A 14942-nucleotide genomic window follows, 5' to 3' on the forward strand; every position below is an offset into this window, starting at 1 on the left:
TGGCGTCTCGAGAGGGATTTAACCTCCTACCCTCGGTTTACATGACGCCACCCCCTCCCTCCAAAAGGCTGGGACTGCGCCTCCATTTTTGTTTTGGGGCGGAAGGGCAGGGGCTCCCGGGTAGAAGGGGAGGGGTCAAAGGAGAAACGGGGGAGCTGTCTTCCCTCCTTCCCTTTCCCTCACTGTGCACCCCCTACGCCCCTTTCTACCTTCTTGGGGTCTCCCCCCCCCTTCCCTGTTGCTAAGGCCCGGACCGTCATCCCAGCAACAGCCTCAGTCATGTGACCGGCAATGGCGGCGCTGACGAGAGGTAGGTGAGCCCGGCGCCCCCCACACCCACCGCATGCCCCCGGGGCCCCGCTCGCACCCCTCGCAAGCCCCCCGCGCTCCCTGCGCCCCATCCTCTGCCTCCATCCCCCGTGCGCCGCGCCAGAGCCCCCCTAGGGGCCGGGCCAGTCATCTCTCTAGCATCCCAGCCTTGGCCTCGGTTTAGGGGTTCTGTCGGGCCGCAATCGGGGCCCGACATGCATCCCCATCAAGTGGTGGGACTCCGGGGGGCTTCCGCCAGTGGGGGATACGGGGAGTTGGTTCCGGGTCGGGTCTTGGAAGAGGTCGTGGGGGGAGGGGGAACTGCCTCAGTGCACGCCCTCCCCCCTCCAGGGACCCTTGCCCTTCCAGGCCGTCCCTGCCTCGGGCTGCTGGCGGGAGGGAGGGAGGGACTGGCCCTGTGTCCGGCCCCAGGTTGCCCCAGAGGAATCGCAGACCCAGCCTAAACTGTGGCCCCGCCTCCCTATGCTGTGCCAGCAGGACTTGGAGCTAGGACACCTCGATCCTGGGTCTCCTCCGATGGGGAGGGTCTGTACCACCACGCACAGACAGTACGAATGGAGACTAGGGTTCCTTCTGGCTTTGGGGGAGGGCACTCTGATACAGGCACAAACAGAGAGCTTCTTTTTTGGATCAGTCAACAAATTGAGGTCACACTAATGGCCTCTCTTTCTAATTGAGCTGCACCTGGAGGTGGTGTGGGGACAGCCCTGTAGCTGAATTGTGACAGGACGCTGGGGAAACCTCAGCCCCCTCTATCTGAGCCTCTGCTTGAGCCCCGCCCCTTCGGTGCTGGGTTTAAAAGATGTCAAGGAGAACTTTGTTATTGCCAGGGCCACTTTGTTGGCATCCCTAACTGACTTCATCAGCACCCACCGTTGTTAGATCTCAAGGAGAACTCCCCCTCAGCTACAGGGACCAAATGGTTTGAGAATGTGGCAAGGACATGGGAAGTCTGAAGAAATGTTCCTGTCCATGTGAGCTGAGGGAGGAGGCAAGAATGACCTCCATATGTGTGGGCTTTTTTTTTCCCTCCCTGTCCTCTCTTATCTGTGCTCTGGACTCTTTTTGAAAGCCTCCGCGTTGAAGAAGAAAAGAGAAAGTTAGAGAGAGAAGTTCCTTTAGCAACTTGAAGAAAGAGGACTGGGAGTGGAACTCTGCAGGAGAGGAGAGAAATGGAAGAGAAGTTGTTTCTGGGCTAGGTTAGGGAAATGACAACATCTGTCATTATAACTCTTTGGTCTCCCGTTTTCCCACAGTTCTGGTCAGCTGAGTGTGGAAATAGAGGGATTTCTGCTGCCATTACCTTCCATGGGATTTCCAGGTGACTGTACCCCAAGAGCATCTCAGCCCTTACATTGGTTTCCTCCAGTGCTTCAAGAAATCCCCTCCCCAGTAACCTATACCCAAGTTCCTGTCTGTTCCATGGGCTCTCGGGTTGGGATCTGTGGAGCTTTGGGAAGGGGGTTCTCACTTTCCCTCCATTTTCTTCCCATACCACCAGGTCACACAACCTACAAGTAGGGAGCCCAGAAAACGAGAGCAACCCTGCATGCCAATTCTAAGCTCTTCAGGATCAAAGTGAGCACAAAGGAGGGTGGAAAGGTTTCCTCCTCTTTTAAAGAGCCCATTTTTCACCCAGAGTGGGGGAGGGACAGGTGATTGTTTCTGTGATGATAAGAGAACTGATGCTTGGCTTACAGTAATGAAGTATAAAAATGTTTTGCTTCTTAGGGGATGTTGGGGTTATGGGAGATAAGGGGAGATCGAAAATGAGTATGCAAGTCAGGTGCCACTATAATCCTAGCTACCTGGCAGGCTCAGATCTGGAGGATTCTGATTTGAGGCCAGCCTAGGCAGAAAAGTTCACTAGACATTTATGTCCAAACTAACCAACCAGCGTGGCTGGAGTTGTGATTTAATTTGTAGAGTACCAGCCTAACAAGTGTGAAGCCCTGAGTTCAAACCTCACTACTGAAGGGAAACGTTTGCGAGAGGGGCTGGGGTTGGGTTTTGAGAGAATAGAAGTAATAAAAGGTGTGGAGAGAACTTGAAGTAGGAGGCACTTATATATGTATCAAATGGGGACCCCCCACCCTGAGTCCCTTTCACCCTGGGGGCAGTGTCGTTCGTCCTGTCCAGAATGGCAGCCTGTGGAGGCACCTGCAAGAACAAAGTGACTGTCTCCAAGCCTGTCTGGGACTTCCTGAGCAAGGAGACCCCAGCCCGGCTGGCTCGGCTACGGGAGGAGCACCGAGTGTCCATCCTCATAGATGGCGAGACGTCTGACATCTATGTTCTCCAGCTTTCCCCACAGGGCCCTCCCCCAGCCCCTCCCAATGGGCTCTACCTGGCCCGGAAGGCTCTCAAGGGGCTGCTGAAAGAGGCAGAGAAAGAGCTGAAGAAAGCTCAGAGGCAGGGGGAGCTCATGGGCTGCCTGGCTTTGGGGGGTGGTGGGGAGCACCCAGAGCTGCATCGCCCAGGCCCACCCCCTCTTCGAGCAGCCCCACTATTGCCTCCAGGGGCACGGGGGCTCCCCCCTCCTCCTCCTCCCCTGCCCCCTCCTCTTCCTCCCCGCCTCCGGGAGGAGGCAGAAGAGCAGGAGAGCACCTGCCCCATCTGTCTCGGGGAGATCCAGAATGCCAAGACATTGGAGAAGTGCCGGCACTCCTTCTGTGAGGGCTGCATCACCCGGGCCCTGCAGGTGAAAAAGGCCTGCCCCATGTGTGGCCGCTTCTATGGGCAGCTGGTGGGCAACCAGCCCCAGAATGGGCGGATGCTGGTTTCCAAGGACGCCACCCTCCTACTGCCCAGCTATGAGAAGTACGGCACCATTGTCATCCAGTATGTCTTCCCGCCCGGTGTCCAGGGGGTAAGAGGACCATGATCTGCCCTTACCCTTTGCTTTTTCCCAGGCTTGCTGGAAAAATGGGTGGGAGGGAGGGCATTTTTTTAGGTATGGTATCATCACCCAGTATGCCTTCGTGCTCAGTGCTCTGAGTAGGAGCTCAGATGTCTAAGGGAAGTCCCCTGAAGCCCAGCTTTCCCAACACCATGATTGTGAGCACATATAAAAATCAGGTGTGAGGACTGAGGTGTATCTCTGCGGTAGAACATGAACCTAGCCTGGTATGAAGGAAGCCCTGAATTTAAGGGGTGACATTGATCAAGATGCATTTTACTTACAACCTGAATTCTGGAATTGAAAGTAATAAAAATAAAAAATATTGGGGCTGGGAAGGTGGCTCAGTGGTAGAGCGCTTGCCTTGCATGCATGAGGCCCTGGGTTCAATTCCTCAGCACCACATAAGCAAAAAAAGAAAAAAAACTGGAAGTGGCACTGTGGCTTAAGTGGTAGAGCGCTAGCCTTGAGATGAAGAGCTGAGGGACAGTGCCCAGGCCCAGAGTTCAAGCCCCACGACCGGACCCCCCCCAAAAAAAATTTTTTTTAAATTTCTGCTGACCTAGCCAGGTGCTGGTGGCTCACGCCTGTAATCCTAGCTACTTAAGGAGGCTGAGATCTGAGGGCTGAGGTTAAAAACTAGCCCCTGCAGGAAAATCTGTGAGATGCTTATCTCCAATAAACCACCAGAAAACCAGATGTGGCACTGTGGCTCAAATGGAAGAGTGCTAGCCTTGAGTTGAATTACTCAGGGACAGCGCCCAGGCCCAGAGTTCAAGCCCTATGACCATAGGGGTGGGAGGCGGGAGAGGGGGGGGAGATTTCTGATGACCTAATGTACAAAGTCAATAGCCTGTTTTATCCTTTATTTCTTTTTAACCAACCAACAAAATAAATGTGAAAAAAAAAAAATTCAGGCACTAGTAGCTTATACCTATAATCTTAGCTACTCAAAAAGTTGAGATCTTAGGATATCCGTTCCAAGCTAACCCAGACAGAAAAGTCCCTAAGATTCTTATCCCTAATTAGCTATCAGAAAAGCCAAAAATGGAGCTGTGGCTCAAGTGGTAGAGCCCTAGCCTTGATTGAAAAGCTAAAGAACAGTGACCAGGCCATGAGGTCAAACTACTACCAGTATATACACACACCTATATAAACACAAATAAAAATACTAAGGTATTAGAGAAAGGAGTTGCAGAAATATCCCTGACAAATGTGGATGTTGGCAAATATCTTGGCAGAGCAGAGGTAAGAGCTGTAGAGATGGGAGGAGAGGAGGTTGTGGTGGGAAGTAGGGGTGGGAAGCTGTGGGGAGGCTGGTTCAGGGGCAGGCAGGCACAACAGGAAGGGATCCGACCATCCTAATAGAACTGGGAGTGTTACTCTGTTCCAGACTAATGAGCTTGATGAGCATGGAAGGTAACAGAAGTGATCAAGGGCCTACGAGTATTTTCCTTCTGGACAAAGAGTAATGAACAGTTCAGTTTCGGAGAGGGATGAGACAGCTCTGAAGAAGGAAACAGGTTAGATGGTGGCAAAAGCATTAGGAGTATGTTTCAGGTGGAGGAGGGAAGATTGAGAGATAAATTATTCTCAGTCCACATTTTCTGCTGAGTTATCTGGAGAGTAAAAGACCAGCTACCCTCTATCACTCCTGAGAGTCCATTTGTTGCTGAATTGAGACTTGAGGGACTGTAAAGGCCAAAAGAACCTCTTAACAATAAGGATTATGTCCTTAGTAATAAACATGCTCTTCCCTAGAAGGCTGTCAGCCTGGTGCCCTGTCAGCATCAGCAGGGGATGCACAGACCTGAGGCTGGCCAAGATGACCTTCCATCAGTATGCAGGCTTTAGGAAGTCCAGCTGCTCACTGCCTCTTCTGCTTCTTCCTCTCAGGCTGAACATCCAAACCCAGGAGTTCGGTATCCTGGAACCACACGGGTGGCCTACCTCCCGGACTGCCCTGAGGGCAACAAGGTGCTGACCCTGTTCCGAAAGGCGTTTGACCAGCGTCTCACCTTCACTATTGGCACGTCCATGACCACAGGGAGACCGAATGTCATCACCTGGAACGACATCCACCACAAGACCAGCTGCACAGGGGGACCCCAGCTGTGCGATTCCTCTTCATTTCCCTCCCCTCCTCTCCATTTCCACTGAGGGAGCAACATTAATCCCCTCCCTCGGGGAGCTTGATACCTGGAGAGGACCACTACCAAACTGCTCAACCATCTCTTCCATCTATCTCAGCTTCTCCTACTTTCAACTAGTTCTGATGTGCCCAGCTTAACCTGCAAAAAAAAAAAAAAAATGCAGAATTGGGTTGTGCTCTCCAATATGGAAGTCACTCCTGATCTGGGAGAGGGGTCTGAATACAGCCTCTACTGAGGGATCCTGAATGAGGGTGGGCATGGGGTAATATAAACAAGCCCAAACAGTTAACCCTGATCCTCATTTCTCTTTGCTCTCAGGTTTGGGTACCCGGACCCGACCTACCTGACCCGGGTGCAAGAGGAACTGAGAGCCAAGGGTATCACAGATGACTGAAGGACATCCCCCTTTGCCAAGGTCCTTGCTGTCCTTCTCTACTAGGACCCAATGGAAGCCTCTGTTCTCCTCTCTCCCCCTGCCCCCCACATCACCCCAGTAGGGGACCTGTCTGACTGGGGAGTGAGATCACAGGGGAAGAGGGCAGTCCCTTCCCACGTCCCTATTGGCCAAGTGCTTCGGTGCCCTGTGAGCCATTCCCTTCTAGCAGAGGCTGGTCTCCCGTGTACATACTCCCAGCTCCCCTGCCCCGCCATTGCTCTTGGCTTCTCCTGGTATGTGCTGTGCTCCAGTGACTAAGCTGAGAAAGGACCTGGGGGGGGGGGCGGGTCGAGTCACTTGAACCCCAGCCCCCCACTATACTGCTCCACTTCGGACTGATGTGAGCCCCGTCCCCCCAACGGAGCCAGCTGAGTGTCCATAAGAAAACAGTTCTCCTACCTTAATCTTGTCCTTTCTCTCCTGTGTCTCTGTCTCTGTCAAGTCTGTCTTTATCTCGCTCTTCTCTGCCCCCTATAAGGAGCCTCCTTACCCTGTTCTGGAATCGACGCCAGACTGTAGCTTTTAATTTAATAAAAATAAAGTAAAATATGCAACTCTTTATGCCACACCCATTTTGTTGCTCGGGCAGGACGTGGGGGGGGGGTGGCCAGCAAGACCTGCTGAGAAGGAGAAGGGGTGCAGGGGAAATTCCCGCAGCACCCCTTCTCAATCCAGAGGCCTCCTGAGGCCCCTAGAGACGGGATGGAACGAGAATGTCCCGTCCTATCATCGCGAAGCCCAGGGCCACGCTCCCACGTGGGAATCGGGATCAAGAGGGGTTGGTTTGTTGTTGAACTGTGTAGAGAAAGGAACAACCCTACCCCTCTTGCGAAGTTTGGCTGGGGTGGGAGTGGGGCGGAGCCGGGCAGGGGGCGGATTCGACGGCAGCAACTCCCCGGACGCACGCAGGCCTCAGAGCCCCCCAGCTTCCGTGCCCCCTCCGCCCTGAGACTTGAAGCAGGGTAGGGGTCCAGCATGAAGCCCCCGGACCGCCCCGCCCCTGGCCGCACTGACCGGATACTGGGGGTCATGGGGGGCATGCTGCGCGCATGCGTCGTACCCGGGCAGGCCGGGGTAAGAAGTGGGGGGGGGGGCGCGATGGGGTCGGGGAGAGGGGGTCACTAGGGGACCTCAGGAGGGCTGTACCCCACAAGTCAATTGACTTGCAAACCGAGGTTCTACGGGGCAGGCAGACGCAGGGATCCATGAGTTTAATGACCAGAGCCACAGCCACATTCTGGGAGACCCTTCCTCAGCGGAGTAGATTTTTTGACAGGAGGGAGAAGGGGGGGAGGAAGGGAAGGTTTCTGACTGTCATTCTGTCCCCGCAGCCCCCAAAGAGAAGTTCCCTGGGGCCGGGGTGTTCCGAGCCTGAGAGCCACCGTCCCGAGGGGGAGCAGGGAGGGGAGCGCGAACCCGAGGTCCTCGCCTGGGCTCCGCAGCACGGTAAGAAGCTGGGGTTGGGTGGGGCCCAGCGGGCAATTTCACAAACATTCTTCTCTTATTAGCATAAAAGGTAGCATTGAATTTGCATGGGGCCCTCCCCGCTTCCCCTGGCCTTCCAGTCCGCCGTGGCCCCCTCCCCTCCATTTCACAGGGCCCGCAGGCGGAGTGTCCTCGCGCCCCACCCCTGGCCCCCGGCCAGCGCAGGCTCCGGGACTTCGCCTTAATTGGTGATTAGTCTTAGCTGGAGTCCCGGGGCCTAGAGGAAAGAAGGGTCCAGGAGAAGGCGGCACCTGGGTTGTGCTTCCCACCAAGAGTTTCCCCCCCTACACGCCCCCACCCCCCACGACGGGGATCGGATTCCCCCTCGCGCCGCCGGGGACAGCTCCGAGACACCTTCACGCAGGCCCGAGGCTCCCATCCAGCCCCCCTCAGAGGTTGAGGGGCGACCCAGGCCGACCCAGCGCTCGCTCGGCAGGCAGTCGGAGCGGAGATGCGGAAGGAGGGGGACCCCGGGGAGGGGGAGCACGGCCCAGTCTGGAGGGATGGAGGCGCCGGGGACGTGGAGTGGGAACTAGGTGGCGCTTCGGGGAGGGGCATCGGGGCGGGAACCCGGCCCGGGCTGGAGTGGGAACGCGCGGGGGAGGCGGGGCCGGGCCGCAGAGGCCCCGCCCCGCGGCGGCTCCGCGCCGGGGCCTGTTATTCCGCTCGCCGCCCGGCCGGGACCCGCGCAGCGCCAGTGGCTCGGGGAGTCGCCCCCCCACCCCCCGCCTCCTCGTCTCCCAGGCCTAGAGCCACCCGCACACTGAGGCCGGAGCCCGAGCCGAGCGGTTGCCGCATCCTGGCCCTGCCTCTCCCACCATCCCTCCCCCTGGCTGGACATCTGGACCCTGGGCCCCCGCACCGACAGGGTTCCGGAAACCCTCCCCGCCCAGTTTCGGGCCTGGCCCCGCACCACCTTCTCTCCAGATCCCCCCCAGCCCTCCTCTAGACCAGACTCGCGACTACTCCTGGACCCCCTTTCCTCATCTCCTCCCTCCCCCCCTCCTCCAGCCTGGACCGGGGTAGGAGGGAGGGGGGGTGTGCGCCCTGCGCCGTCCCCGCCCCGCCCCCCTTGATTCCTCCTGCATGGCCCGCCCGGGTGGGGGAGGCGGGGGGCCCCGGGCGCCATGCGGGGGGGACACAAAGGGGGTCGCTGTGCCTGTCCCCGTGTGATTCGAAAAGTGCTGGCAAAATGCGGCTGCTGCTTCGCCCGGGGGGGACGTGGTGAGTGCGAGGTCGCGGGGAGGGGGGAGGGCACAGTGTTGGGGAGGGGGTGTCGGGCAGAGCCTTCAGGACATCTCTTTGCCCCCGAACCTGACCATTTGGGATGTAGGGCTGGAACCTGTTATGTGTGTTTTCCAGGAAAGATGATCTCTAAGATCCCTCTTGCTTCCAGATTTCTATTAGGTCAAATTGAGGCAACTGGGGAAGGGGACAGAGGCCTCTTACGTCTTTCTTAGCGTCAACTAGGTATGAGAAAAACTCACGAGCCTCTTGGGCCTACAACCCCCTATATTCCCTCAAGTCATTTTGATGAGAATCTACTTCTGAAGAGGACTGGGGAATGGAGGAATGAGGAATCCTTCCATGCAGTCCCTCTCAGCTGATGGCCAAACATGATGCTGCTGGGGTCTCCTCACTGGGTCTCCGCTGGCTGTGCATTTGTGTTGGGGAGGCGGGCTGCTGAGGTCCTTTCTTTTTATAGTGATTACTGCAATTAGAGGAGGAGGAGGGGTCTGAAATGGCAGATGGACTCTTAGCTTTTGCTTTTTTTTTTTCTTCTTCCCCACACCCCTTTCTCTGCAAATGGTCTGTACCCATTGGAAAGGGGGAGGCTGTACAAGAGCAGATGGCTGCCCCCAGCTTCCAGTATCTGCCAGATGGCTGCCCCCACCCCCGTCTCAATGCTATGCTCAGGATATGGGGAACCTCCACATGTAATTGGGGGTGCCAGGCCTAGGGAGCCAGGTGTTTACTGTCCTTCTTCCCCAGGATGCCCTGGTGAAAATTTCTATCCTTGTCAAGTCAAATGAGGATGGCAAAAGTGTAAGCCCTGGGGGAGAGAAGCTGAAAAGTATGGCAAGGATACCCTGGGAGTTCCCAGAAGACCCTGAGTGGGGACAATACCTACCACCTCCTTTCCCCCTCCATTAGAATCCTATTCCATTGCCGGTAGTGAGGGGAGTATTTCAGCTTCTGCTGCCTCCGGTCCGGCTGCCCTTTCTGGCCCCAGCTCTGGCCTCAGCTCTCGGCCCTGTTCACCAGGCCCTCCAGGGCCTGTTGGCTTGCGAAGATGGTTGGATCACTCCAAACATTGTCTCAGTGTGGAAACTGAGGCAGATGGTGGTCAAGCAGGACCATATGAGGTAAGCAAGGAGTGCCACGGAAGCATGTAGGACGTCCATGAAGAGCCCTGGGAGAGAGGGCAACGTGGAGCCACTGATTATTGGGGGATACAGCTGGTGTTCATGATCTTTGACCCTTGGCCTGTAACCTCAGAACTGGATGCTGGAGCCAGCTCTAACCACAGGAGAGGAGCTGCCAGAACTAGCTTTGTTGACGACATTGTTGGAGGGCCCTGGAGCTAAGCCACAGGTAGGAAGAAATGGGTTTGAGGAGGTTCCTCTTCCCCAAAAGCCATTATTTGCCTAGCAGAGGATATTCTTTCCTTCTAGCCACCTGAAGATGAGACTTTGTCCCAAGCTCCTGAGAGTGCGGAGGAACAGAAGAAGAAAGCCCTGGAAAGGAGCATGTAAGTGTCCATCCACACCTTCCCAAACAAGTTGCAGACCTGCCAAAAGACTGCCCCTCATATCTGAGAAGGAATGACCCCAGAAGATGGCTATGGTGATGAAGAGGAGGGTGAGCCAGCCCAGCCTCTGAAGTGGGTACCCTCCTGCTCTCTTCCTAGGTATGTGCTGAGTGAACTGGTAGAAACAGAGAAAATGTACGTGGACGACTTGGGGCAGATTGTGGAGGTAGCTCCTTTTCCCCCTTCTCTGCCCTGGCCCAAGTGCCCTTTCCCTCTGCCTGGAGGTGATTTCAGGAAGTGCCTTGGCGCTCCTATGTCCCATTCTCCCAGGTATCCTACTTCTGGACTTCCAGGGTTGGGAACCCCACCCCAACCACCACTGAGGCTACCTGCTCACATTCCTACCCTAACCTTCCCACAGGGTTACATGGCCACCATGGCTGCTCAGGGAGTCCCTGAGAGTCTTCGAGGCCGTGACAGGATTGTGTTTGGGAATATCCAGCAAATCTATGAGTGGCATCGAGAGTGAGTGATGGAGCCCTCAGAGCCATGTGCTGGGGAGGGCACACACCCGGTCTCTGTATCTCCTCAGCGGGCCCACTGATACCCAAGGAATGCTTGGGGAAGCTTTGTGGGGAGAACAACTAAGGCGCATGACTCAAAATCAGGGATGTGTGAGGGAGGTTAGGGGTCCAAAAAGTTATTTAATCTTCCTTTTCCTGCCAACCTTTCCAGCTATTTCCTGCAAGAGCTCCAGCGGTGTTTGGAGGATCCTGATTGGTTGGCTCAGCTATTCATCAAACACGTGAGGCTTGAGAGGGTAGAACCTAAGAGGCAAGAGGCTTGGGAATGTGTTCAGACTCTCAGGATTTGTGCCCTCTGTCCTAGTCCATTCTACTCTGTCTTCAATGTTGCCCCTGTTAGGAGCGCCGGCTGCATATGTACGTGGTGTATTGTCAGAACAAGCCCAAGTCAGAGCATGTGGTGTCAGAGTTTGGAGACAGCTACTTTGAGGTCAGTAGCTGAAGTCCCTCCGGGGCAAGAAGGACAGAATTAGCTCGACAGGCTTTCCAGGCCCCATACCCACCCTGTCCCTGTCCCTAGGAACTCAGGCAGCAGCTGGGGCATCGCCTGCAGCTCAATGACCTCCTCATCAAACCTGTGCAGCGGATCATGAAATACCAGCTGCTGCTCAAGGTCAGGACCATCTTCTCCCTGGAGGCACAGCTGGCAGGGACATCTGTTTCCCCAGTCATCTCCCTGGGGTTCTTAAGACTCCTCAGACTTCCAGGGAATTCTCACCTGTGTCCTTGGGGGAGGATGTGAGCGCTTCAGAGCCTGTGTTCATTACCTCCCTGAGCCTTTCTTCTCTGTTTCAGGATTTTCTAAAGTATTACAGTAGAGCTGGGATGGAAACTGAAGAACTAGAGGTGAGGACTGCAAAATCCTTCAGGAGCACACTGTGTACAATTCCCTTAGTTCTGTGGATTCCTTAGCCCCTTGGGTAGAAAGCTGGTTGGGGCTGGGGATGTGTATAAAGAGGCAGCTGACTGAGGAGGCTTCTTCCAAGCAATGACTATTTTCACCTGTAACTGGTGTCTCCTCTTTACCTGCATCCCAGCAAGCTGTGGAGGTCATGTGCTTTGTGCCCAAGCGCTGCAATGATATGATGTCCCTAGGGAGACTTCGAGGATTTGAGGTATGAAGATGGGGGGAGAAAGCCAGCATTCCAGTGCTGTCTCTGTGCTCTGGTGGTCCTTATAAGTGGATTACCTTCTGGGGCTGACACCCTGGTTGTTGGGAGTGTGAAGGGAAGAAAGGGTAGAGGAAGGGAGGAACAGAAAGTGGTTCTTTTTCTCTCCTTGTGCTTTCTCAAAGGCCCTATCTTTTGGTTCTAGGGCAAACTGACTGCTCAGGGGAAACTCTTGGGCCAAGACACATTCTGGGTCACAGAGCCTGAGGCTGGGGGACTGCTCGCTTCCCGGGGTCGAGAAAGGCGTGTCTTCCTCTTTGAGCAAATCATTATCTTCAGTGAGGCCTTGGGAGGAGGAACACGAGGTGGTACACAGCCTGGATACGTGTACAAGAGCAGTATCAAGGTGGGCACGGGGCATGGGGGAAGGTGGCGATTGGCAAGGGTGAGGCCTCCGAGGAGATGTTTGGCTCTTGGAGTTATTGGAGGACCTGAAAGCACGGGGAGACTATCTCCCATTTGCCAATTCAGGTGAGCTGCCTTGGACTGGAAGGGAATCTCCAAGGTGACCCTTGCCGCTTTGCACTGACCTCCAGAGGGCCAGAAGGTGGGATCCAGCGCTATGTCCTGCAGGCTTCAGAACCTGCAGTCAGTCAAGCCTGGATCAAGCAAGTGGCTCAGATCCTGGAAAGCCAGCGGGACTTCCTCAATGGTGACGCTCTCATCCAACTTCCTTTACACCCTCCCTTCAGCCCTTTGGCCTCCTGGATCCCTTCTCACTCAATTGCCAAATCCTGCCCTTCTTCTATTCAGCTTCTCTACATCCCCACTTGACAACTAGTAGCTTAAGATTTGGCAACTCGTGATCCCCAAGCACTTTATACTGGCTGATTTGGGAAGGAGGGTGAAATGAGAGGATAGCTCAAGTAGAACTCCCAGGGAGGGGGACCTGTCTCTGCTGTAACATCATTCTGTTCCTCTCTCTTCTCCAGCATTGCAGTCACCCATTGAATACCAGAGACGAGAGAGCCAGACCAACAGCCTGGGGAGACCAGGAGTTCCTGGGGTGGGGAGCCCTGGGAGAATGAGGCCTGGAGACCGGGCCCAGGTCAGCATGCACACACCCATCAATGGCTCTCTCCCTTCCCTGCTGCTGTTACCCAAAGGGGAGGTGGCCAGAGCCCCCCTGCCCCTGGACACACAGGTATGAGGAATATAATTTTCTGGTTGTACGAGTAGAATTAGAAGGGTCTCTCTTGTTACCAGACTCCCACATCCTCTTTCCCTGTATCATACCTTTTTCTTCTGTATCACTTCCTGCTTCTCCCCTCAGGTTTAATTCTGGGACAAGAGCACATGGCTTGGCTAGAGGCTTCAACTCAAAAGGGAGAATTGATGGTAGATTGCTCATCTTTGTGGATCCTCTGACTTGAATCTTCTTTTTTTTTTCAGGCTCTCAATGACACCCCCAAGGCTCCTCAACAGTCTCTTCCAGCCCTTCCACTTCCAAACAGCCCTCCCTGCCAGGCCAGACTTGCCAAGCTGGATGAAGATGAGCTGTAACTGGTGAAGGCCGCAGGGGTGGTACTGACTCAGCCACCTATTCCCCAAGGAACTTGAGGTTAACCTTATGGGCAACACTCTAGAATTCCTCCCTCTTGCTCTGCTCAGAGGGTGGGCAAGGCTGGAAGAGATGTCAACTTGGGGGAGACTATCTACCCCCCAAAAGACTTCTTTCGGCCCAAGGAACACAGGATCCTCCAGCCCCACCCCTATGCATGCATCACAGACCCCTCAAAAGGAGGATGTGTGGGTGGTTGGGAGGGAGGGATAGGGCTGGGAGCCAGCTAGAAATTATTTGTTTTGGTTTTGATTTTGTGTTTTCTGAGAATAAAAGTTTTGTTATATCACCAGGTGGTTGTCTTGGCAGAGGGATGGAGAAGTTGCAGTGGGGTAGGAGAGGTGAAGCAGTATGGAACAGATCAGTGGGCCTAGGCATTGGAGGAAAGAAGGGCACAGGATAAAAGATATCACTGGCTTGAACTGGCTTGAATTCTGAGCCTAGGTGCTGCCCCTCAGCTCTTCAGCTCAAGGCCAGAGTTCTACCACTTGAATCACAGTGCCACATCCGGTTTTCTGGAGGTTTATTGGAGATAAGAGTCTCATGGACTTTCCTGCCCTGGCTGGCTTTGAATGGCAATCCTCAGATCTCAGCCTCTTGAGTAGTTAGGATTATAGGCGTGAGCCACGGGTGCCCGGCTTTTCTTTTTTGTTATGTTCCATTACTGTGGGATTGAACTCAGGGCCTGGGCACTGTCCTTTAGCTTTTTCCCCTCAAAGCTCCATTTCCAGCTTTTTGCTGGTTAGTCTTATAGACTTTACTGCCCCGGTTGGCTTTGAACCATGATCCTCAGATCTCAGCATCCTAACTAGGATTGTAGGCATGACCCACCCATTACCCAGCAGATGTTATCTTTGTCCCTCACCTATAGCATCTCAGTTGGAACAACTGGAAATCTAGATCCTCTATGTATTCTTCCAGTCCTTCTTTTCCTCATACTCACCCTTTGATTTAGACCCCACCAGAAAGCTCGGTGTCCTTTGACCATCTCCCTGCCCCACCCCCAACACTCAGATACTAAAGTATGAAATACCAAAGTGTACCTTTCCTTCCAGGGCCTCCATATTCAGCTGAGGGAGGGTGAGAAGGTAGAGGGGAGCCTGGGTCTCCTTTGCTGGCTGGGAGGTCATAAGGCATGTCTGAACAGCAGGCTAGGACGCTTCAAACCCAGTCCTAATCGTGGAGAAAGAGAAAGGATCTTCACCCCTCCCAACTTCTGGCACAGCCCCTGGAACAGGGAGAGGTAAACATGTAAAGATCCAGATGCCCCTTTCTGAGTCCTTGTGTATCCATAGGTCCACTGTGTCTATTCCTCCCCTGGGCTCAGTCACGTGTGCTGGGGCTTCCTTAGCAGACAATGGGCTGCTGGGGTGGGAAGATCAGGAGATGCTGGAGCCTCCCTGTGGGCCCCCAGGTCCCTCTGGCCGACAATGAGGGGAGGGTTCTGCATGGAAGGGACAGGACGTGGGTGCAGATAAGATTTCTGGGGAACAATAAGAGGAATTGAAGAGGAGAGACCCACCCTCTCTGTACCCCACCCCTTGGGGCTTTGGGTCAGGGATTGGGGGGCTAG

At 54.8% G+C, this 14942-nt stretch overlaps 2 protein-coding genes across 6 annotated transcripts; both read left to right on the plus strand.

Annotated features, from left to right (window-relative positions):
• Positions 1-21: 21 nt before the first annotated feature.
• Positions 22-6377, plus strand: Dtx3 (deltex E3 ubiquitin ligase 3). Of its 3 annotated transcripts, none has more exons than XM_069987503.1 (6): positions 22-310; positions 1587-1651; positions 1832-1908; positions 2470-3199; positions 5126-5343; positions 5701-6377. In XM_069987503.1, the coding sequence occupies exons 3-6, from the start codon at positions 1880-1882 to the stop codon at positions 5774-5776; spliced, it is 1053 nt and encodes a 350-aa protein (XP_069843604.1). In that variant the 5' UTR covers positions 22-310; positions 1587-1651; positions 1832-1879; the 3' UTR covers positions 5777-6377. The 3 variants fall into 3 exon arrangements, with proteins under 3 accessions (XP_069843604.1, XP_069843624.1, XP_069843614.1); XM_069987523.1 differs by having other exon boundaries at positions 25-310; positions 2451-3199; XM_069987513.1 differs by lacking the exon at positions 22-310 and adding an exon at positions 544-878.
• A 321-nt stretch (positions 6378-6698) lies between these two features.
• Arhgef25 (Rho guanine nucleotide exchange factor 25) lies at positions 6699-13657 on the plus strand. Of its 3 annotated transcripts, none has more exons than XM_069987546.1 (16): positions 6699-6892; positions 7150-7264; positions 9458-9669; positions 9803-9898; positions 9979-10055; positions 10215-10281; positions 10477-10580; positions 10791-10860; positions 10980-11069; positions 11160-11252; positions 11435-11485; positions 11677-11754; positions 11954-12154; positions 12280-12460; positions 12741-12856; positions 13201-13657. In XM_069987546.1, exons 1-16 carry the CDS (start codon positions 6794-6796, stop codon positions 13309-13311), a joined length of 1761 nt encoding a protein of 586 aa, XP_069843647.1. In that variant the 5' UTR covers positions 6699-6793; the 3' UTR covers positions 13312-13657. The 3 variants fall into 3 exon arrangements, with proteins under 3 accessions (XP_069843647.1, XP_069843638.1, XP_069843656.1); XM_069987537.1 differs by having other exon boundaries at positions 6700-6892; positions 12741-12952; positions 13201-13656; XM_069987555.1 differs by lacking the exons at positions 6699-6892; positions 7150-7264 and adding an exon at positions 7946-8527 and having other exon boundaries at positions 12741-12952; positions 13201-13656.
• The last annotated feature ends 1285 nt before the right edge of the window (positions 13658-14942 follow it).

Source organism: Dipodomys merriami, unplaced genomic scaffold (genome assembly GCF_024711535.1).
Source record: "Dipodomys merriami isolate MVZ:Mamm:240054 unplaced genomic scaffold, mDipMer1.0.p SCAF_10, whole genome shotgun sequence".
NCBI classification, from domain to species: domain Eukaryota; kingdom Metazoa; phylum Chordata; class Mammalia; order Rodentia; family Heteromyidae; genus Dipodomys; species Dipodomys merriami.

Bases quoted from the DNA above. Each gene is read 5' to 3' on its own strand.
- Arhgef25 (XM_069987537.1), top strand. From the start codon at position 6,794: ATGAAGCCCCCGGACCGCCCCGCCCCTGGCCGCACTGACCGGATACTG. The intron at 9,670-9,802 runs GTAAGCAAGGAG...CTGTAACCTCAG, and splicing joins GTCAAGCAGGACCATATGAG to AACTGGATGCTGGAGCCAGC. The intron at 12,155-12,279 runs GTGGGCACGGGG...TTGCCAATTCAG, and splicing joins TGTACAAGAGCAGTATCAAG to GTGAGCTGCCTTGGACTGGA.
- Dtx3 (XM_069987503.1), top strand. From the start codon at position 1,880: ATGCCAATTCTAAGCTCTTCAGGATCAAA. The intron at 1,909-2,469 runs GTGAGCACAAAG...CGTCCTGTCCAG, and splicing joins CTAAGCTCTTCAGGATCAAA to AATGGCAGCCTGTGGAGGCA. The intron at 5,344-5,700 runs GTGCGATTCCTC...CTTTGCTCTCAG, and splicing joins TGCACAGGGGGACCCCAGCT to GTTTGGGTACCCGGACCCGA.